General features: G+C 39.5%; 1 protein-coding gene across 1 annotated transcript in view; it reads left to right on the top strand.

Annotated features, from left to right (window-relative positions):
* The window catches only part of SYNE2 (spectrin repeat containing nuclear envelope protein 2), a 237,739-nt gene that overhangs the window by 1,440 nt on the left and 212,458 nt on the right, over positions 1-23,841 (top strand). Inside the window, exon 2 of the mRNA XM_081935674.1 lies at positions 16,536-16,668. Coding sequence (XP_081791800.1) covers positions 16,590-16,668 — 79 coding nt within the window. The 5' untranslated portion in view covers positions 16,536-16,589. The remainder of the gene's footprint in view (positions 1-16,535; positions 16,669-23,841) is intronic.

Below are 23,841 nucleotides of genomic sequence, written 5' to 3' on the forward strand. Positions count from 1 at the left end.
CCTCCCTCCCTTCGCTGGGCGATTTCCTCGCGCCTGCATTTTATTGGCTGGTTGCTTTACCTGGCGGCCTTTGTTGTCTGAAGCCGCCTTTGTTCTCTCCAAGGTGTCAACTCCACTTTCCCTTCTCCCCCCTCCCCAACCTATTATTTAACCCGCTTCTCTGCTCTGACAGCGGAACGCGGGGCAACTCTACTGATCACGCTTGCTTTGCACTGTTCTTCAAAGTTTAAAAAAAAAAAGGAAACTAGTTTTGGACTGGTAGAGGAAAAATAACAAAGACATTTTGAAATTGGGGAAAAAACACCCATAAAAATATAGTTGTTAGGGACAGTCAGCTATGGGGAGACTGTATGGTGGCCCAAGCTTCTACTGCTTTACAAGGTGGTGGTGGTAGTGGGGGAGGAGGAGGAGAAAGTATTTTTAATTTGTTTTGTTTTGAAATGATCAAAGTAGAGAAATCTTAGGAAAACAACACAGAAGTGAATTCCATTAATGTTTATTAATAGATTTCTGTTGTATATTTCAAGCAGGATACTGTTTCTTGGCTGTTTACAAAATTCAGATAAAATCAGTGATGTGTAATAAATATGCATATTCATAGCAAAAAATAGTGTACAAAGTAGGCAGAGGATGAAAAGTTTGGCTTAAAGGCACATATAGATTATGGTAGTTCACTCCTTGCTGCAAGGTGGAATTTAAGAAATCTCACATTGCTTAGATTTATGCAGATTAGAAATGAGTAAAGATGGTTTAGCGTGTAAAAATATTTGGGGACCAAAAATGAGGTCTTGGGGCAAAGTGGATTGCAGATGAATACTAATACAGGAAATCTTTTCGTCAAACACTTCAAGAAACATAACTTCTGAGTGAATGGGATATATAATCTTTATTTTAAACAGTGTCACATTAGATGTAATTTTTGTGAGGAAGTAATGCAAATGATTAGGATGGAATTTGCTGTGAATGAAAATATAGGTAATGAAAAAATATGGTAGTACAAAGATACTTTATGGTAATTACTGTAACATGGACTGGAGGGAATACCTGTCAACCAATAATACAATTTCACTGTAGCTGTGACAACAAATCAGATTATAAATTACAACAAATGCCCTTTCAAGATATCTTACAAAAATAAAATTATATGATGATAACACAGAACAAATCAATAGTTAATTTTATTGTCCATTGCTTCCAACTCTTCATGACCCCATTGCCATCATTTTGCCATAATTGTCTGTCAGTAATTGCTTTTTTGAATTAGCCCCTATTATGGCATTGGTATTAATGTCAAACCATCTTGTTTTCTGCCAATCAAGATCAGATACCAGAACTGATTCAGTAGAAATCTTGAAAGTGTTTTGTAAGACTTCTGTTAACAATGGTTAATGATGGAGCATGAGAAACGACAGGCTTCATATTTGAATTCATATTCATATTTGTTCTAGTTGAAACCTTACCTATACCCTGAGTGCCATAAATGCTCTCTTTTTCAACCTTATTCCTCCCTCCCTCATAAATAGGAATCCTGTCCCACCATTTGGAGCTGTGGTAAGAAATACTGAAGAAAGTAGATGGGAACTTGTATTTAGTCATGCTTAGAGTAAATCTCTTGAAATCAGTGGGCCTTAATACTGTGAATCATTCTCATCCTGCTCAAAATGTTGCTAAAATGTCAAGAGATGAAACAACTAATTATACTATAAGGCCATGTGAGATGGAACTGATATGAATGGGAATACTAAACCCAAAGCATCTGAAAGCTACTATTCAGAGAAGGTTGTTGTGAAATATAGCAATTGTAGGGTTGAAAGTCCTTGTGAATAGGTGGCTTCATCATTTCTTGTATCACCTTCTCATTACTTTGAGGAACTAGAATATTGATGTATCTGTTGCTTATATCAAGTCTACGTTGGAACTAATGACAATAAGAGCTAACTTGGGTTGCCCTCAAACCAGAACTTATAATTGTAGGTTGTGAATTGTAGAGGGAATTCTATTGACTTTCTCCAGAATTTGACTTGACTATATATGTAACATAAAACCATAAAAGTAGGTGAGACTTACAGGTGAATGAGAAATCTCAGAAAGAAAATGATACTCCCAAATCCTACAGCTTATTTCTGACTTGGAACCATAATCTGGAAAGCTGTACAGTATTTACGGATTGGTTAATGAAAGGATCTTTAAGTACCAGTATAGTGCAGGGCTGTCAAACTCCTGGCCTGCAGGCTGGATGTGTCACGTGCTGACCATGCCCAAGCCTGGTTTAGTAAAGGAGGAAAAAAGTCCAGATATGTCACATGACGCCACTGTGATGATGCAAGTTTGACACCCCTGGTGTAGTGCAACCATAGTGCAATTGTTCAAGAAGCAATTGGAAAAAGATGAGCTAATGATCTTAAAATGTTTTTTTCCAGTAGCTGCTCCTTGTCTTTCAGAGTTGAAGGGAACAAAGTTTGCTAATGTTCATTCTCTCCCCCTCCCCTTGCCTGACCTACTCATATTTTGTATTCATAAAGTTGACAAAGTTACTTGAATTGGCATATACCTCCTTTTACCTTTGTACTTTAGGTGTAAAGGTCCTGCCTGAGTGGAGAATGTTGGAACTGGGCTGCTTACCTAGACTTCTGCTGAACTAAAGAAGCAAACTTGGGGAGTTGGGGGAGAATAGAAAAAATATGTTGATTTAACTTTTTTTAAAGGCAAATCCTAAATTCTCCCTTCCAGTTTGAATTATGAGAGTAACACTTAAATGCCAGAGTCTGCATTTTTACATTCCCTGCTTCTGCATCTTTAAGAGCATCCTGACATGCAGAAATTTAGCAGAGGGAGTGTTTTGGGCATAACAATTAAGTGATGGGGAAAACCTTCATATTGATGTGTAGTTACAGGCAGAAGATGAAAAGAGACTGTCAATTGTACACTGTTAAGCTTTTAATCAAAATATAACTGTACTCTATAATCAAATTTTGTAAACCTCTGTGCATTTGTGCAACATACTTTGTGGTTGAAGCTAAGAATGATCAAGCTTAGCCCAGCAGTTAAATTTCTATAGCCTGTTTTGATTTCCTTTTCACTTGATATACCAGCCATCCTTGGGGAGCTGAGTAACCGGCACTGTTATTAAAAGCCTAATAAGCAAACATGGTAACATGATATAGGCTGACCTGTTTAGAATAAAAGACAGCTTATTTTTACCAATTCCATATTTATCTTCAGAAATTTTGTATGGAAATTTTGTATGTATTCTATAGGAATATTATGTATGAATTCTATAGAAAATGCAGGCAGGCTGTATTTGTAGCAAGATCAGTTTGCCCTCACTCCCACTTCTATATCGTACCTGTCTACTCAGTTTGGATAGTATATGAAGCTGTGACTGTCCCAAGCAACTGTACAATAAAACATGATTCTAAACTGTGGTTAAAGTGGTCACAACTTTGGAAGAGATTAAATATAATTTTGCAGTAAATAGCACTTTATTTCCAGTCATGAAAAGCTTAAGCCATTTTGTTCTGCAATTCAGCTTATTGAAAATATTGAACTGGGTTATGAGATTAGTTGTTCATTGCATTTATCATCAGGATTCATACTTAGCAATGATGGAAGTAATGCCGGAGAAAAGGAAAACAATGAAATTCTTCAGAGGGCAAGAAATCTATCTAGCAATTCTTTTTTTTTCATTATTTATTTATTTATTTATTAATCCATTTTATGTGCCACACCCTCTCCACCAAGGGACTTGGGGCGGCGTACAATTTACTACATAACAAATAAATAGCAATAGCACTTATACAGTGCTTTTACAGTCCTCTCTAAGTGGTTTACAGAGTCAGCCTATTGCCCCCAACAATCTGGCTCCTCATTTTACCCATCTTAGGAGGATGGAAGGCTGAGTCAACTTTGAGCCTGGTGAGATTTGAACTGCCAAATTGCAGTCAGCAGAAGTAGCCTGCAGTACTACACTCTAACCACTGTGCCACCGTGGCTCATTGTAGAAAATGAACTTATGGGGAGTTCCGGTTCCGGCGGCGGCGGCGACGGGCAGCTCTTTGCCCGCTCCGGCTCCCCGGTGGGCTTCCCCACTCCTTGGGGGGCACAGGACACCCCGCAGAGGGGTCCTGCCGGAGGGGCGGCATCGCGGAGGTCTCCTGCAGCGGCGGCAGCCGGCGGGGGCTCTCTCGCGCGCCCAAGGCACCGGGGAGCAAGCTCGGAGGGCGCATCGCGTTTCTACGCCTCGCGCCTCGCTACAAGCCGACTGGAGAATGCTACAATTGAAGGAAGCAGCTGCGGTGCGGTGAGGTTGCCTCTCTCTTCATCCCTTACTTTGCATGAAGATTTGATTCAGCTTTTAAAACTTTAAAACAACTTTCGGAGCATTTTGGAGGTGCGGCTGGAGGGAGGGGGGTTTCCCCCCCCCCCTTGGACAAGCGGCAAGAAACAATTTTGCTCTCAGCCCCCGGGGAAGGAGGAGGGGGGAGAGCCAACGAATGAAGCCTCACTTAGGCTGAGATGATTTTCTTTTCAATTTAATTTTACATATTACAATGATTTGAGGACTTTTGGAACTTTCTAAAACTTTGTTACGCCTCTGTGCCCAAAACTGGCAGGGCAAGATGGCACACTTCCGTTGTCTTTATGAACTCTGAAACCTGACTCCACCTTTAAAATTCAGGCTTCCGGTCTTTGTCTCCGTGTCTCCCAGAGGAACCTCTTGTGGATTGGTATTTTTTTAACCTTCTAGGGGAAATTTTCTATCTATTGCCAGACTTATTGGAGAGACTCTCTTCTGCCTGGTTATTCTGCTCCCGGATTCACCTGGCTACCCTTCTTTTCTAATTGCTTACTTCATATTTGGACTGAACTTTTAACGTTATAAAGGATGGCATCTAAAAGACCCCCTCCTGGAAAACCTGGCTTTGCCACTTCTGCTCCAACATCCGCAACATCCAGTCCAGCCACACAGTCAAAGATAACAGAGCTGATGCACCATAAGACTACAGAGATGGACTTTCAACAAATGCTTCAACAAATTCTACAGGGCCAGGAGGAAATCAAGAAACAGTTAAGGGAAATGAAAGATGAAATTAAAGAAAATCAAGCCCAAATATATAAGAACTCACAAAGACTGAATCTTGTGGAAGGGGGGGTGGAGGAGGTGAGGGGGGGGGTGGAAGCCGTGCAGAAAGGGAACAAAGATCTTGACATCCAACAGATGAAATTAGAATTTGAGAGAATGTCCTATTATCTTAGATTTCAAAATGTTATAGAAGAAGATGGGGAAAATATAAGGGACATCATGACAAACATTCTGGCTGACTATACACACAAAGAAAAACAACAGATGGGGTGGGATATAGATCTGGTTTATAGAGTGAACTCAGCTTATGCTAGAACACACAATTTACCCAGGGAGGTTCACATTAAATTCCTTAGAAAAACCACAAGAGATGAAATTCTGGGTGTACAAAGGGGGCAAGCATTGACATATCATGATATGGAGATAACCATTCTGAAGCAGATCCCTAAGAAGATTAGAGAAAAAAGAAAAAATTATTCGCAATTAGCGAATAAATTATACCAGAAAGGGGTGTGGTTTAGATGGTTGATGCCTGAAGGTATGCTGATATTCTGGGAGGAGACAAGAATCAGAATTAATTCACCCATAGAGGCGCAGGCCTTTATGGAAAAAAATAAAACACTCCTAGAGAAACCACCAGACACTACAACGGACACGCAGGACACGGGAGGGGCCAGAGCTCTGCCAGTGGAGGGAGATGGGGCAATAGCAAGAAGACTCAGATCACAGAAATAAATATGAAAATCATATTATTATAAATTGACCGAAAGTGAAAATGGAATTATATTTGGATTTTATATTGTAATGTTTAATTTGATTGAATTTAATAATAGAACTAATATGCTGATTATAATCAATTATATACTAATGCATTATATATAAATGTACGCTATGGGTATGGAGGGAGGGGGGCCTCACACACTTTGCAACTGCCAAAATTTGTATACCTGTCCATTTACCCTTTTCCCTATAAATTTTGAAAAACCAATAAAATTTTATTACAAAAAAAAAAAAAAGAAAATGAACTTATGAAAAACTAATTTTTAAAAACAAAAGATTAATTCTAACTTGAACTCTTCACATGTGGGTCTGATGGACAATATCTGAGGCAGTCCATTGGTTCAGCTAGCCACTATTAAGGGCTGTGTGATAATTTAGAAAAGCTGCTTCAGAAGCCTCAGTGATTTAACAATCAGAGAAAGAAACTTAGGAAGGATCATCCTTTCCATCTGGGAAGTTTTCATCTTTAAACTTGCAAGATACTCTTAATATAACCTTATACCAGGGGTCAGCAACCCACGGCTCTTTCGCCCTCTGCTACGGCTCCCTGTCGGGTGATCCCACCAGTGGCTGGCCCCTCCCCTCCCCGTCACTCCTCACCTGGCCTGAGAAGGTAAGGGTGACGGCGGGGGATGGAGACTTGCTCCTTATTCCAGAGAGGAAGTGAAACACTCCGTGCGCCTTTGTGCGGCAACAGCATTCCATCTTCATCACGTACATTTGCGCTCAAGGCAGCCCTCACCTCCAGCTGCTTTGGGCTTGGAACTGTTGCCACCTCCATGGCCTGCCCGCTGCTCTCCCAGCGCCTTGTGTAGCACAGTGATATTTAGCATGCTTCACAATAGGGGAGATGGGTTTCCTCCTCCTGGAGCCCATTATGACACGGAGCCACAATGCGACCCTGTCCTACTTGCCCCTGGCAACAGCAGTGGAGTCAGAGAGACACACAGAGAGAGAGACACAGAGACATAGAGAGAAACACACAAAGATTAGGGAGGGAGGGAGGGAGGGAGGGAGGGAGGGAGGGAGGGAGAGAGAGAGAGAGAGAGAGAGAGAGAGAGAGAGAGAGAGAGAGAGAGAGAGAGATATGAACAATACACCCAAGGCCGGGTGTGGCAAGAGGTGGCTGGGAGGGGAGGGGTGAGGCGGGGCTGAGCATGGCAAATAATATAACAACCAGTTCTCTGCCCTAAGGGTAGGCATGGCTGGGGTCATGTGACTGGGTTGGAGTGAGTGACGTCGAGTTGGCCACACCCACCCAGTCACACCAGTTGTTAAATTATTGGCTCCTGATGTTTTCTTTTCTGTGGGAACCGGGTCCAAATGGCTCTTTGAGTGTTTAAGGTTGCAGGTCCCTGCCTTATACAATAAAGTAGACTTAGCTTATCTAGTTGTGTTTCCTGTCTGGTTTACTCAGGGCGACTGACAACAATTTTGTAAGTCTGAAGATACAAACTTCTCACTGCCACTTTGAATAGTCTCTTTATCATTAAGTCCTTGTGGCTCCTCTCTCTCTTGTATGATTGTTTCCTAAGCAGTATCTCTTTCCTTCATCCCCCAAAGTCACCCACTTACTCCTTTACAGAAGCATCATTGTAGAATCAGATCTGATGTATTGTTTGTACATTCCATCTCTCTTCCATCACTTTCAGTCAGCATGGCTGGCAGTTGTATTGACTGGGATGATAGGAACTGCAGTCCAACAAAGTTGGATGGCACCAGGTATACCTGCCCTTTTTTGACTCCAGATTAGAGTCCATCCCAATCTCTCTGGAGGTGTCAACGATTAGGAAATGAACCTTCCGCATACATACACTATATCACTGAACTACATTCCTTCTAGAATGCAGATTCTCAGACTTTATTTTTATGACTGATCCAATATTTCCTGATATCATTTTACAAATGTACTTTTTTTCTACAAACCAAAGAGCATCCATAACTCATAATTTAAAAAACAGAGTTTTGACCTTTCTAGCCTAATAAATCTTGTCAAATTTATCATTCATTCTCCTTCAGTATTTGAACTTGAGTATGGCAAATGATGTCTCGTGGTGTTATTCTCTTTTGAAATCATCCTTATTCTCCATCATTAAAAAAATTTAAATCGGTTGTAAAAGCCATGCTTTACTACAAAATAGCTTATATGAATAAGGCATTTAAATTCTCACTGGTCCATTGATCACCCTGAGAGTCTTCGCCTTGAGCAGAAAATTATCAGTCTGTGACAATGGGTTTATTAAATATTCCCATGTCTTCCTTTCTCTACCCACAAGATCCATGGGGATTTATGGTACTGGGTGTAAGAGAAGAAGTCCTTGTGAAGAGTTACAATTTGAAATTCAATGGCCCATTTCAGCAGTCAGAAAGGAAACAAAACATAAATAGTTGCAAATGCATGTTACACTTTCATTATATTCCTTGTGATTTTCTCAAGATAGAATTCCACTAACGAAACAGCCAGGCCAAAGTGAACATTTGTGTGTGAAACATTCTCAGTGAAATGATAACATGTGCATTTCTTTTTTTTTTAAAAAAAAGGCTGCTTTTCCTTGTTTCTCATCTGCTTACCACGTTAACAGTGCTTTAATTGGCAATCTCTCAATTGCTCCTGTCTTGCTATCTTTTTGAACAAAAGAAGCCCAAAGAACTTTTGCTTCAGCATTTCTGCGGCAGAAATGTTGGTACCCAGGGGAGGGATGCAAAGGGGGAAAAAAATAAGAAGTAGGTCATCTATGCTGTAATGGTGCATCCTCAACAGATTTTCCTTGATTGGATTTGGTTTAATAACAAGAAGACCTCTCTGTTTCTCCTCTCTGTTCTTCTGAATGAATCCTATTTTTCATATTTCCATTGAATGCGCTTTTTTTCTCCCTGTTTTTAAAGATCAATCAGTATTAAAAATTAATATGATATTTAATTGTTTTTTGTTATTTTTATACTGGTTTATGAATTCATTTGGAAGCTCAAGTGAATTTTATTGCCTTATTGGTTAAAAAAAAAATCACCCCTCCAGTTGCAAAGTGAGTTGGATGCACTCTGTTACTAGGTCTCCTGTGTGTTGGTACCACCTCCAGGAAAAATTCCTTCCTTCCTTCCTTCCTTCCCTCATTCTACTGTATGCATTAGCATCTCCGGATCTTCATTTCCCAAACTACCCAAGGCTCCCTTGCATTGCTCCGCATGGGTAGCCTGTTTCACTTTAATTTAGGAGCACAAATTAAATGCAAGCTAATGCCTATCCTGGGGCCAGTGACACACCTGCATTTTCTTTCTTCTCTGTTCACACAACTATACTGGATTCTGTTTGGGGTCTATCAATTAGCACAATGTTCCAAAACATTCCTCTGGATTTCCATGTTTGGCATCCTGAGCTGATCATTTAGTTCCAGGCTTTATCGAAATGGATTAGAAGTATCACAGGAACATCTCTACCAATTCTAGCTGCAGGAACTTCTTCAACAGGTTTGATCCCAAGATACTCTGCATAAAAAAAAAATCATCAGGAATATCTCAACTCATTTTCCGGAGTGAGGGACAGGCGGCTCCAGTGGATGGTATTGACACGCCCATTTGGCTACAGGACTGGGATGAAGCTGAAGACACGCCTCTGTGCTCCACCCTTTCTTCTCCAGTTCATCTCAGTCTGGCCAAATAGCGAGTCATATTTTAAACTTCTCCTGGGATTTCTATCTCTACTTGGACCTCCTTGCCTCTGCAGCCTCTGAATCTAGCTCTCTGCTCTATCTAGCTCTACGTGGTTTTCCTTCCTAACCACCAGGGAGTGTTACTTTGTATCCCATGGATCGGAGAGAGCGCTGAGGTCACGGCAGCCATTTCTGGCTTAGCCAAACATGTGGTGCCGATCCCTGGGCTTCTTGCGATCGGGAGGTTAGAGGCTAGGGATTACCAGCCCAGAGCCCCCCCCCCATCACTCCAATCAACCTTTAAACGGCTTCGGCGGCTGGATTTGAGCCATGGCGAGTGCGGAGTGCTGAGAAGAACGTGAAGAAGCTTTTTTCAAACTGTGAGCGCTCCCACTGCTTTCCCAAACTCTGGCAGTAATGACAGACGTTTTTATAATATTGAGCCAGATTTCTCCCAAGCATTACAGCTACCTGCCGTGGACCCACTTGTGGTGGCCCTGGCGTCTTCTGCATCTTTGGTGGCCAAGGACATAGCAGACAACCTTAGGGCAGATGACAGGAAGGCGGAGATGACCCTGAGGAAGACATTCCAGTCTGCGGCCTGGGCCATCAAGGCAGCAGCATCTGCCACATTCTTCAATCGCACAGCTATCCTGTGGATGGAAAAGATCCAGGAAATCATTCCCCCAGAAGATGTTCGACTGCATCAGGTTTTAAACAAGTTAGTGGCAGTGGTGCAGTTTTTAGCTGATGCCACACTAAATATGATGAAGTTTGCCTCCAGGGCTATGGCGTCATCTGTGACCTCCCGTCGCCTCGTCTGGCTCAGGGGGTGGCAGGCGGACAGCAAGTCCAAACGGCAGCTGGCGTCGGCCGACAACACGGGGGGCTCCCTCTTTGGGGCAGCCCTGGAACCGCTCCTCGTGGAGGACAAAAATAAGAAAAAAGTCTTATCTACCTCGGCGAAAAAGGCGGAGCAAAGGTCAAGCCTGTTTTACCCCAAGCCCTCATACTGTCCCCCGGAACAGGAGGCTCAGCAGAGCAGATACTCTTTTTCAAGGTCAGAGAGGACATCAGACCACAACTTCAGTAGGGACAGATCCCGCTTCCAGTCTCAGAGTAAGCAGCTCTTTCGAGGGGGAGGTGGGCACCCCTACCGCCGGGGCAAATAGGTTGAACCTGACCCCACCCATTGGCGGTTGCCTGGCTCTCTTCTCCGAGGCCTGGGTGAGGATTTCCTCTGACGCGTGGGTAATCAGCACGGTCTCACACGGACTTTGGCTAGAGTTCCTCTCCATTCTCCCGAACCACTTTTACACATTTCCCCCGGCACAAAATCTACACAAGCGCAGGTGGATGCGTCAGGCTATTAAATATCTGCTTGACATTGCCGTGATAGAACTGGTCCCTCAGACCAGGAAGGCCGGGGGTTCTATTCAAACCTGTTCCTCATGCCGAAAGCCTCAGGGGGTTGGAGATCTATTCTCGACTTGAAGCTCTTGAACCAACATCTTGTGTACCGCAAGTTCAAGATGGCCTCACTTAAATCCATTCTAGCAGGCATACAGGAGGGGGACTACATGGCATCTATGGACTTCACGGAGGCTTATCTCCATATTCCCATCCTCCCACAACACAGGCAGTTCTCCTATCTGGGTCACTATTACCAATACAGAGCCCTACCCTTTGGGTTATCCTCTGCACCTAGGTCATTCACCAAGGTACTGGCGGTGGTGGCAGCCTACCTAAGGGGTTTCCCCATTAGGTTGCATTGCTACCTGGATGATGTCCTCGTCCAGGGGACATCCCTGGGTCAGATGAGGGCGGACCTTTTGCAGGTTGTGGACACCCTTCAGGGCTTGGGTTCTCCGTCAACTTTGAAAAAAGTTCCCTCACCCCGTCAACTAGAATTCTCCATTTAGGGGTGGTTATAGGCTCCTGTGCAGGGAAGGTTTTTCTCTCCCTGGACTGCAAGGCTACTTGTTCTAAGTAACTAAGCGAGTTCATTGCAGGTGATATTCAGACATTATTAAACACCTAAAATTGTGACCAGTAGACAGTGCAGATTTTTTTTTGGACTGGCATTATGTGAATCCTGTACCTTACACCAGGTTTTAAGTCTGGCTTCACAATTTACAACTGTTTCAATTTCCAAACACATTTTTAAGATCAGCTTGTTGGTGACACTTTGATAACATTTTTAAATGCCTCAAATGGTATCTCTGATTCCTTGGGAAGAGGTTTATAGCATTTCCTCACGTATTCTCTCTTTTATGGTCCAATACTTGTCGATCTGAATTTGAAAGGTAGCTTTCTGCCATTTCACAGTAGCAATCTCCTAAATTGATGCTTTCCTTTAATAAATAGGTCCATAAAGAAAATACAATTCATGCTTTAGAAATAGCATTTGACATAGTACATACCTTTAGTCTTAAATTCATCTTTGATAAGTTAAAACCATGCAACTAAGTAAAATATTAAAAATTCCTAAGTTGTACTGCAACAAAGCATCCAACATTACAGCTTCTCTTACTATATTTGTATGTTTATAAGGGTATGTACATTGTAGGGGCTTTTGTAGAGAACTATGACCATTGGGACTTCAGTTCAGAGATATTGCCTTACCAAATTCCTCAATACCTTCAACAATAGTAGGGCTTCTAATGTATTGCCTTCACTGGAAAAGTTCTTAAAAATTCAGGAAGTTATTCATATGTAGCACAGTCAAGCATCAGGAGCTGACCACAGGAAAAGTTTTATGGCATTTTATCTGATGCCATAAAATATGCACCTGGAAAAGCAGTAGGAGACTGTTTTGGCAACCACAGAGCATTCCCAGAGAGAACCTCAGACTAAAAGACTGTGTAGTCCTGAGGTGGATGGGAGAGCGAGAAAGAGATTCAGTGTGGCCGCAGTCTAAAATCTCTCGGGATACATGTAGTAGATTATGGCTTTAGTTTGGCAAGATTCTGTCCAATAGGTATAAGCAAATAAAGGACTGGAGTTGATTGGATTTTGCTGTGTTGTCTCTGGGCTTGAGCCTCACATAAAATTATATAAAATTGTTATGTTACACACAAAGAAGATTTTTTTAATAGTATGTAGATGTGCAATAAACCTCCATAGAAGGTATCAAACAGTTGGAAAACACACTTGTTTGATCCAGTGAGAGAAGGACAGAGAAATAAACAGACAAACCATAAACACAATATTGTTATTGCTATTTACCAGTTTCTGCTATGGAAATCTTTCAATGTGTTATTTTCAGGCAAGCAAAGTTGGGCCTTTTCTTTTTTCCCTTTGAGATTTCAGCTGTGGATCTATTTATATAATGATGGCAGGCTTCCAAGCCAAACATAATGGAATATGTGGCTCTCTTACTTTTGGGAATCACAAAAAACAACAACATTATTTTGTTCTTTTGATGTTCGATTTCTAAATTGATTTTTCCTTCCCTGGAATGATCTCAGTTAAGTTGACCATCAAATTTACCACTCTAGAAATATATTTGCCTCCCTCCTAAACTCATTTTTTTCTCTTATCAATAGAGAGGTTTTTATTTTAGACTGGGCTAATACCAAATAGTTTCCCAGATTATAATATCTGTGGTGCAATTACTTTTCTTTTCCTTGCAGGCACACTTTATGCAAGTAGATAATCAGGTCGTGGTTGCTGTGTTCCTTTCAGACTAGTGTGGGGTCAAATTACTTTTCCAAAGTACCAGAGGGCTGGACAAGAAACAATGGATGGAAAGTAATCAAGGAGAGAAGCACCCTGGAATTAAGGAAAAAATTCCTAACACTGAGAACAATTAACCAGTGGAACAGCTTGCCTTCAGAAATCATGGGTGCTTCATCACTTGAGGTTGTTAAGAAGAGACTGGACAGCCACTTGTCTGAAATATAGGGTGGCTGGACTAGATGACCTCCAAGATCCCTTCCAGGTCTCTTCTATTCTAATTCTATTCTAGTGCAGGCAAAACACAGGCTCAAATCTTCATCCAACCATTAAGCTTACTAAGTTGATTGGGCTGCTCCTCCTCAGTCAGATTTATTGATTTATGTTTTAAATACCTCTTGGAATTTCTATTAATACATGGTGACCATGGGAAGGAAACAATAGCAGCAAATGGTATCAGGAAGTATTTGTACAACTGATGCAATTTGTATTGTTTCCACAATGATACATGATGCTTACGGTACTGTTTTGAATCAAATATGTATATAGTGCTTATTTTCTTTTTCTTACTATGAAATCAGCACTTATTGATTGGGTAAAGGAAAACATCTATCTTAGAGAGACAGAAAAACGAAAATGGAGTGGCTTTGGGGTTTTCAACATCTGGTGGCTTATCATCTTTGACTCTGATGTGTTTGGAGGTTCTCCTGAACTCATGGCTCTTGTTTGATGAGAGGTGGCTAAGGGGTCCTTTGCACAGATTTGTCTTGTGCACCAATTACATGTTTTCCTGGGCGGGGAAGCCTCATGCCTTAGTCGCCTCTTAGCTGTGGTGTTGCAAAGTGCTTTACATGGAGCTGCCCTTGAAGACCACTCAGAAGTTACAACTGGTCCACAACTCTAAAGTTACAGTAGCTCACACAATATTGGTTCTGCATAGGTTCGTCCATATTGTAATTTTGTTGCGTAATCTGCATTGGTTTTTTATTTATTTATTTATAGGTTTTATGCTTGTGTCATCTGCTCAGAGTTATTTAAGATGGGTGGTCAGTTAAGTTGTTTAAATAAATAAATATACAATATCATCATTTTTGTAAGGCATGTTTCAGATATAAGCACATATTATTAAACCCTTGCATACACTGTTAGTAGTCCTACTATGTGTTTCTCTGCGGTTGTTATTTGAAATGCTAGATGGGGGGTGGGTGGAGTTAGGCTTTACTATGTGATTTTGTTTTAGTGTGTCCATTAAACTCCAACATACAACTTTCAGAATCACATGGTGTTGTTTTCCTTGAACTCTACTAATATGTAGCTAATGTGCAATGAGGGATTTCCATGTATTTTCATTAAAATAACTCTTGCATGTAGACAATTATTGTGTTAAGAGGCACGGTTTTGATAATAATCTCTATTGTATGTGAGTGGTTCCACCTTCAGACATCCAGTCCGCCCTTATCCAGGGACATAATGATGTGGTACAGTCCAGGAAAAAAATCTGCTTCTCCTGCATGCAAAGATCAGTTTTAGGAGTGATAATGGAATTTTATGCAGGAATTTTATGTTCCTGATTCCTCCAGTATGTTAATAAAATAATCAAAGTTTCTGTTCAGTACTTAAAAAGGAAACTGAAAGCTAGTTACACAAAGCCTGTACTGTTCTTATGTATTTCCCAAGGAAGTTTTCTCCCATCTGACCTGTGTTATAAATTAACAGTCTATTGTTGGAAGTATTTATTTGCTTATAGAGCAAGCTCTGGCCATATAAGGGAATAAAGTGATTCAGAATTCTTGGCGAGATCATAAATAAATACTCTCTGGAGAATCAAATGGAACAGGCCTAACTGCGTAGAAATCACTGTGTTTCAATAGCATAAAAACAAACGTAAGGTAAAACAATGTAATGTAGAGGATGGAGAACTGGCCTCCTGTTGAATCCAATCCAATCCAATCCAATTTAACCCAACAAACAAACATTCTATCACAAAGAAGTAATTATTTTTTTTCACCAGATTTATCAGTCCCATTCCCCCCCCCCCCCCCGCAAGCCTTTAGACAAAGTGTAGACTAGATTTAGGTTAAATTTGCACATTGTTTTAAGTTTGGTCTTTTCATAGTACAAAAATAAAACCATTAATTGACTGGCTTTGCATAACACTTTAAGCCATAAACCAAACAAACCCTATTCTGGCTTACTATTATGACTGAACTGAATCCCAGAGACTTCACTTCTGTTGCACCAAATTACTGCTGACAGATCCCCCTTCCATGTATTCATCTTGCCTTTCTGTTTTTCCATTAGATCATGAAGTAAAGATTCCATCAGTTAAATGTTGATTGTCTGTGTTAGAGAGATTTGTTTTTAAAGTTTTAAACAAATAGAAGTGAAGAGATGTTTTTCTCAGGACTGAGGAATTTTGATCCAAAAACAGTATAGAATGACAACATTGTATGGATTGGACATCTGCTACACCTCAGTAGGAAATAATGTAAATTTACTGCCATTTTTGTGGTGAGTGGAGGGCAGATTTATTTGACTCCTATATGTGTTCTCAGTTTTTTGTTTGTTTCTTTTTTAGATTTAGTTTGTTAGATTTAGTTTGTTTCTTTTTTAGATCTTTCACTAGCTGATAGCACAGATCTATTGCAATCAAGCCCATGAACTTTTCTTTCATTTAGATGACTTTGCATTGTCTACAGGAGCTCAATTTGGTTTTTTCTTTTTAATTAAAAAGTGTTAGCATTCAAAAGTTAGGCAAGTTACTAAGTTCAGGGCTGAAACATGAACTCTGTTGCAAAAGGAATTTGCATGGATACACTGTGGTAGCTAAGATACAGATAGGACAAGAAAGACTTCTTGTGTCAGGCAACTTACTTTCATAGCTACCTTTTAATCTTTTGTTGGTTCAGCTACTTTTGTATCTAACCTGCTGTTCCCATTTTGAAAAAAAGATTTATTAAGGGTAAAATGAAAGAAACTGCTCTCTTGGACACAATAACTGAAAGTGTCACAGGAAGCTGTCGGTTTGACTTTCCAATTTATCTTCGCTCTTTCCAATCTATGCTTCACATTTTTGGGGGATTTTTCAAGAAATATATCTTCTGTTTTTGGCAATGACCTTTGCAGAAATGGAGGTGAGCCAAGAGTAGTACCACCTAGAAAACTAACTGTTAGATTTATGATTCAGAAAGGTGTAGTTCCAGATCCAGATAATGTAAGCAAACACTGTTCTTAGCAAACAGAAGCAGGTAAATTGCCTTTAAATAAAAGACTAGAGGCTTTTTCAGAGGCATCTGTTTTACAAGAGAAATCTAGTCGATTGCTGTTAATGTTGGTTTCTCTTCTAGGTTTCCATCTTCCAGTTTGAAATGAACTTACAGTGATTGCTTGCCCATAAAAGCATGGAACCTCTTAAAACTTCATTGGTATCAGAAGAACAATCTTCTACAGAGATTGATGATCGTCATTATTCATTACAAGGTAAGCTTTGTACCACAAAATATTTTTATTGAAGTTTTTATGCAGGAGATGTTTATGGTCAAAGCCTCATTAGAAAACTATTTCAGATCACAGGATAGACTTAAAATAAAGTAAAATAAATAAGATTAACTTAATGTCTTGCTTCTGATCATAATCAGCTGGATTCTTCCAGCAAAGGAATATGTTGTCATCAGAATACTGATGTTGTGCTAAGCTGTATTGCTGTTTGTTTGGTTTGAGATCAGAGCATAGACGTTATTTTATTCAAAGCTAAGAGCTACTTGTCTCTCTGAAGGCATGCCAAGAGCATCATTCCAAAAACAGTGGCTAAAGTAATGTTAAATATTAAATTTAATATATTTGAAATTGAAATGAAATGCTAACATATAATATGTGTTGAATATTCTCTAGTCTCCCTAGACATTCTGTGTTATACATTTTTATGAATAAATTTCACAAAATTGTAAATGTGTGCATTTATGCTCTGAACCTTCATTTAATAGCATTAGTATCAATTGTTTCCTCTTGTCTAGAATGTATTGGTTGTTCTATTTCATTAGTTGAAAAACCTAATTTGCCTTTTGAAGAAGAATGATGTTGAAATGGAGTAAATTGGTGAAACTTTAAAAGAAGTGAACCAATTCCGGTCCATTTGAAGTGGTCTCTCTGATATATCCAAACAGGGGGGGGGGCAAGTGGGAACCTTCTGCAGGACATGCCTAAACTTTGGACGAGGATCTTTGCATATGCCCAATAAAATTTGCAAAGTGCTCTTTTCAGAAGTTTTGCACAACCTTAATAGAAATAATTTTGCTTTCATACTCTTGCTCTTGTGAAGATTCGTCAAGAAAAAATTCCGATGTTCAGAAATCCTCAGCCCAAGTACTTTCCTGTTTTGTACTTCTTGAATGTATAGAGTGGAGGTGCTCAATATGAAAAAGCAGATTGGAAAATGAGATGTTTCTTTATTTAATTTTATTTCTGAATGACATTACAAGTAAACATTGTAACCTACTGAGCAATATGCATACTGAAGGCAGAATGTCACCTGCGGCTGAAAAGGACCTCTGACCATAAATCTGGGGAACCTTTGCAAACATTGCCGAGAATATACTATGCTATATGGATGAACAATCTATTCTATTGTAAATCAATTCCCTGTTAACTTTAAGAAATGAGATGCAAGTTGGGTATTCCTTTAATCAAATGCAATTTCATTCCTCCTGCCAAAATCATGGATTTAATATATGGACAAGATTATAACATGTCGTGGTTACCTTTGTATATAGTGTCAAAATAAAGTTTCCTTAATTAGTGAATTAACTACAATTAATTGGCTTCATAACCAAAATGTATGTGATCAGTGTAAGATAATGATTATATTTGTTATTTGTATTATGTGATTAGTTCCGATTTACTGAATTCTCTCTGTTTCTGAATTGCCAAAAAAACTCAGACTTATACTGGGCTAAAATGACTAGATAAGCAAGATATTTTGAACAGATTGACAGAAAGATTATTAAAATCACTCAACATGGCAAATCATTATTTCCAATTTACTCTTATGTGAAGCCAGTGTACTGGTATGAAAACCATTTGATGAAGTTTATATGACATGAGGCTCATATGATATATTAAGACAACGAATTGTGCCTTTCGTTGTATTTAAGTACAATGACAATAAAGATTATACTTATACTTGATTGATCAACTATGGATAAAACAATGTGTTAGTCAGTGGTGGGTTCTGGATCCCATCACAACCAGTATGCTGAGACAAGGCCGGGCGTCCACCAGGTGCACACGCATTGCGCATGCATGTGCACCCACCACCTGCAACGATCCAGCTACTTGACGGAACGTTGCACAGGTGCCATACGCTTCGTGTGCATGTGCAAATGGCCCAGTTGGGTCAAATACAGGTAAGAAGGGTGGGCAGGCCCTCTGGAGCACCGTACCAGAACATACCTGGTGCTCCTAGCAGGCACTGGTACACCCATGTTGGGGCGTACCAGCCATAACCCACTTCTGGTGTTAATCCAGTATACCATATTTTTCAGAGTATAAGATGCACCAGAGTATAAGACACACCAAGGTTTTGAAGAGGCAAATTTAAAAAAAAAAATTGCACTCTGCAAATCTCCCAAAACTAGCATGTTTATTTATGAAAACGGGCTCATTTTTTTTAAAGGGCATGAATAGCCTTTAGGAGGCTTGTAGAGTGCTCCTGGGTGTGTGTGCAAAAACGAGCAAATAATGGCCTGGTTTTCGTGAAAATGGGCCCTTTTTTTTCAAAAAAAGGGCATGGATAGCCTTTAGGAGCCTTATAGAGTGATCCTGGGGGCTGGAGTGGCAAAATTGAGCAAAATACAGCCCGTTCTTTGCCCCCCAGCCCCCAAGATCTCTCTGAAAGCCTCCCAAAAAGCTATGCACAGCCATTTTGGTGAAGGGGGTGGGGTTTCGGGAGGCAAAAAATGCTGCATTCAGTGTATAAGACACACCCAGATTTTCACCCTCTTTTTTGTGGGAAAAAGGTGCGTCTTATACTCTGAAAAATACGGTATATAAATATGCCTACCAAATTTACTCTTCTGAGCTTGGTTTTTTTAGTTCAAAAGCTAGGAATTTAATTTTTTATGCTAGTAATTGCATAGGAGGGGTCGAGCAATCTATAAAATCTTTTGACAACTTGCTTGCTCACCTGCATGGAATTCTAGTTGCTTTTAGCTATTATGAAAGTTGCAAGCCTGTATCTACATGCTAACAATGAAGAAAGAGTAACAGAGCAATTGTTTGTCATCTTGCTTAGTCACCTTCCTGGAATTGTGGCTGGCTAGGAAAGTGGATAAGCACAAGCCTACTCTAAGTGATCTAATAAATCAAAAGTTTTTTTTTGGTATATAACTTGACAGTATCTCTCTTCCTATACTCACCTAACATTTGGAAGAGAAGGAAAGTGCAGTTCAAAGAAAAACTTTAGTCCTAGTTATAAATACATCCCCACCTCATTGCAAAAAAAAAATGTCAAAGACCTGTATAATTTATCAAGTTGTTATTGTGATTTTCCTAGCTGATTTTCATAAATGGAAATGCAGACTTTATGCTTTCCCTTGTAAGTTCTTTTTAACTATAAAAACTTCTGTAAATAAAAATCAAACATCAAATCCATATGTTCAGGCTGACTCTGCCCACTGCCAGGAGTTTAATCCTGACTGGCTCAAGTTTGACTCAGCCTTCCATTCTTCTGAGGTCAGTAAAATGAGGACAACGTGCTGACATTTGTAAACTGCTCAGAGAGTGCTGTGGAGTGGTATGTAAGTCTAAGTGCTATTGAAGTCATTTGCTGTGGTACAGTACCACCACTGTTTAATATTTTTCTTTAGAAAGGGAAATCAGTTCAGGTGTGTCTGCTACCACACCCTCAAAAAAAAGTAAAGTCATAAATGCCAAGGATGAAGAAACAGTAAATAAATTCCATGATGACTCATAGCATTTTCCATTTGATTGAGGTACTATGCAACCACACTGGATTGAGAGAAATATTATCTGAAAGACAGATTGTGTGTTTTAATCTGCTTCTCCTTAGTCTGAAAAAGTTCGGATGTCCTTCCTGGAGACAGAGAGCTAAAATGTGGATGCCAACAGCCTCACTGATATAGGAGAATCCGAGAGGCATCATGGGGAAAGTAAGCCAGGCTACACCTAAACATTATGGGTATGGATAGCCATTTGTGCAGTGAGACTTTAAAAAGTGCTTTCTTCCTTCTTACATGACCCAGGTGACTTCTCAATTCACCTGGAGCACATTTATGTATGCTTGGGATAATACAGAGAGGAAGAAGAATCCGTTCTGCTATCTGACAACAATGGTTACAATTTGTAGTTGCATGCTCTTGTTTGCAGTGTATGAAGGAGTAAATTAATATTTCTGATGTTGTGCCACCTGTACAGTTACTTTATGGATAAGAAGCAATTTTATTTTATGCGGCTTCTTGGGTAATGATTTAGAGTAACCTTCAAATATCAAAAATTAGTAAAGGCAACAATATTGCAGTACTTAAAAAAACAAATAGAAAAGAAAGAACATTCACCCATAGCATTCTCACAAGGAAGGCCTGGGTGGAAAAGTAAATCTTCAATAAAGGCATTGCGGGTAGCCCTTAACTTACAACAGTTTGCTTAGTGACCATTCAAAGTTACAATGTACTTAAAAAGTGACTTATGACAGTATTTCACACTTATGACCACTGCAGCATTCCCATGGTCACATGATCAAAATTCAGACACGTAGTGACTGGTTCATATTTATGACGGTTGCAATGTCCCGGAATCATGTGATCACCTTTTGTGACCTTTGGGCAAGCAGAGTCAATGGGGAAGTCCGATTCACTTAACAACTGTGTCACTAACTTAACAAAGTTAATTGATTCAATTAACTGTGACAAGTAAGGTTGTAAAATGGATCAAAATTCATTTAACAAATGACTCACTTAGCAGCAGAAATTTTGGGCTCAATTGGTCATAAGTCAAGGACTACCTGTACAGTAAGTTCTCATGGATTTCAGGGGAATGAATATTCCAAAAAGCAGGTAACATCCTAGAAAGATTCCCTATCAATAACCATAAGAGATCATTCCCACTCACAGCGCACATACAATAAGACCTCTTCTCATAAGCTTATTGATCATTCAGTTCTGCAATGGACAAAACAGTCTGGAAGTTAGACTACTACTACTTGTTTTACACTTTATAAACCCAAATAAGAGCTTTGAACCTGGGTTGGGAATTAATTGGCCACTCATGCAGTTGCTTGAACACAAGCAGTAACATCTATGTAAGTGATCCCCTTCTCAGCAAACGAATAATTGCATGTCACATCAATTGCAGAAATAGATCATTCTACTGTAATCTCAGTGTATGGTTACTGGTGTACACCAGCCAAAGCTAGTAATAGGCAGCAGGCAGACTAAGGATAGGCATTGTTTTTAAGATGCAATATTGCTTACAATATCCATTATTGAATCTGGATGATGCTATTTATCAGCAGTGCTGTTGACATGACTTTAGCTCAAAGCAAATTAATTTTGCTTAGCATCTATTAGACCTATGGACAGAAAGAAGAGCTCTTCACAGATTTGGTGGCAAGGATTGTAAGTACTGATCTTCTCTCCACTGCACCTGTTCTGGCCTCCAGTTCCCATGGATACTAAGCCTGAGAGTGCCAGGAAAGGGAATGAGGTATGCATCTGGGAGAGAAGGAAGAGGTAGGTGTGAACTCCCATTGAACAAGCCTGTGCAGGGTTTACATTCCATGCCTGCTGATCCAATTTGCACACCATCTGCCAAAGCACAATTCCTTTTCTTAACCTATTTAATTCTCATGCATAGGACCCAATTCAACAAACATTTGGACAAATCAATTGTTAAATCCGGTACTGCTTAATTAAATGGGCCACTCTCATACCTTCTATCTATCTATCTATCTATCTATCTATCTATCTATCTATCTATCTATCTATCTATCTATTTATTTATTTATTTATTTATTTATTTATTTATTTAATTCGATTTATAAGTCGCTCCCTCTCCACAAAGGGACTCGGGGCGGCGTACAATCCAATATACAAACATATGGCACGGAGGAGGTATACATAACAACTTTTACAATTCATAAATAATAATAATAGCCACAATGTTAAAAAAGCAGTAACAATAAAGTTAAAAACAATTAAAATACCCTAAAATTAAAATTTACAATTTAAAATTGCCAGGGGGATTAGAGAGTAGAGTTCTAATTAAGCCAGGCCGGCTAGTTGGAACAGGTGGGTCTTGAGTTTCTTACGGAAGGAGCGGAGATCGGTAGTTGTCCTAATGTTGGGGGGGAGGTATCATGAAAATATTGAAACATAAGCTAGAAAACATAGCAATAGCACTTAGACTTACATACCGCTTCACAGTTGTTTACATCCCTCTCTAAGCACTTTATAGAGTCAGTATATTGTCAACAATCTGAGTCCTCATTTTACTGACCTTGGAAGGATGGAAGGCTGAGTCAACCTTGAGCCGGTGAGACTCGAGCTGCCAAATTGCAGGCACCCAGCAGTCAGCAGAAGTAGCCTGCAGTACTGCATTCTAACCACTGCACCACCACAGCTCTTACAAAGTTGCTACCTTGTCCTTTATTTATAAGGAAAGGGCTGCATCTTCTAAAAATTAGACTATTTGTCACAGTTTATCTTGTGACTTTGTTTCATTACCATGTTCTTGGAAATATCATAAAATATTTCCATTGAGTCAGTTTCTGAAAGATATTTTGTAAATCTTCATATAATAGATAATGGGATATAAGTTGGGTCACAGCAGCTTTTCCTGGTTTTGTGTAAACTAAAGATGCCATAATAATATCAGTCATTGTATTCTTGTTTTTGTTTTTTATTTTTCCATTTTCATAGCATATAATCACATGTATACTATTACATCTTTTTTAAAGAAATAGAACAAAAAAGTATATATATAGTCATTGTGTTTTTAAACCCACCCACCCACTGCCTAATTTTGGGCGAGATGTAGACCTGGTTACAATTCCCAGCTATTCTCATCATTATATTTATATAATTATACATCCTTACATGCCCCCCAATTTGTGATTCTGTCTTTAAATCTCAATAGTTTCCCATTGTATGTATATTTCATGTTCCCTCTCTATTTTTCCATATATTTCCAGATTACCCTTAATTGTCTATAAATAGCAATCCTTGCTGTTCAGTGTTCATTACAATTCCCTTAGTCTACTATATAGAATAACAAATGGTACACATCTCCCTTCATTCATCATCTAAAGGTTCTATATATGTCCATGTTTCATATATTTTAACCCATGCTTAATTGTCCTTCTATTGTCATATTCAATCAATTAGCAATTCAGTTTAATTATCATGTAAAAAAGTGAATCACAAACCTCTGCTTTACAATCTGCCCATATCAGTGTCATATTCATCCATATTCCATGTCTTTTGACCTTTATTTAGTTATCTTTCCATTATCATATTCAATCAGTTAGCAACTCCATTTTATTGTCATATTTAGGAATCAACCCCTTATCTTAACTTTATATTTTCCCATATAACAATTTCTAGTTGTCTGATTTTTTCCTAGTAAGTCTTTTGTGCCACT

The sequence above is a fragment of the Natrix helvetica genome (assembly GCF_964273705.1).
Source record: "Natrix helvetica genome assembly, chromosome: 1".
Lineage (NCBI taxonomy): Eukaryota > Metazoa > Chordata > Lepidosauria > Squamata > Natricidae > Natrix > Natrix helvetica.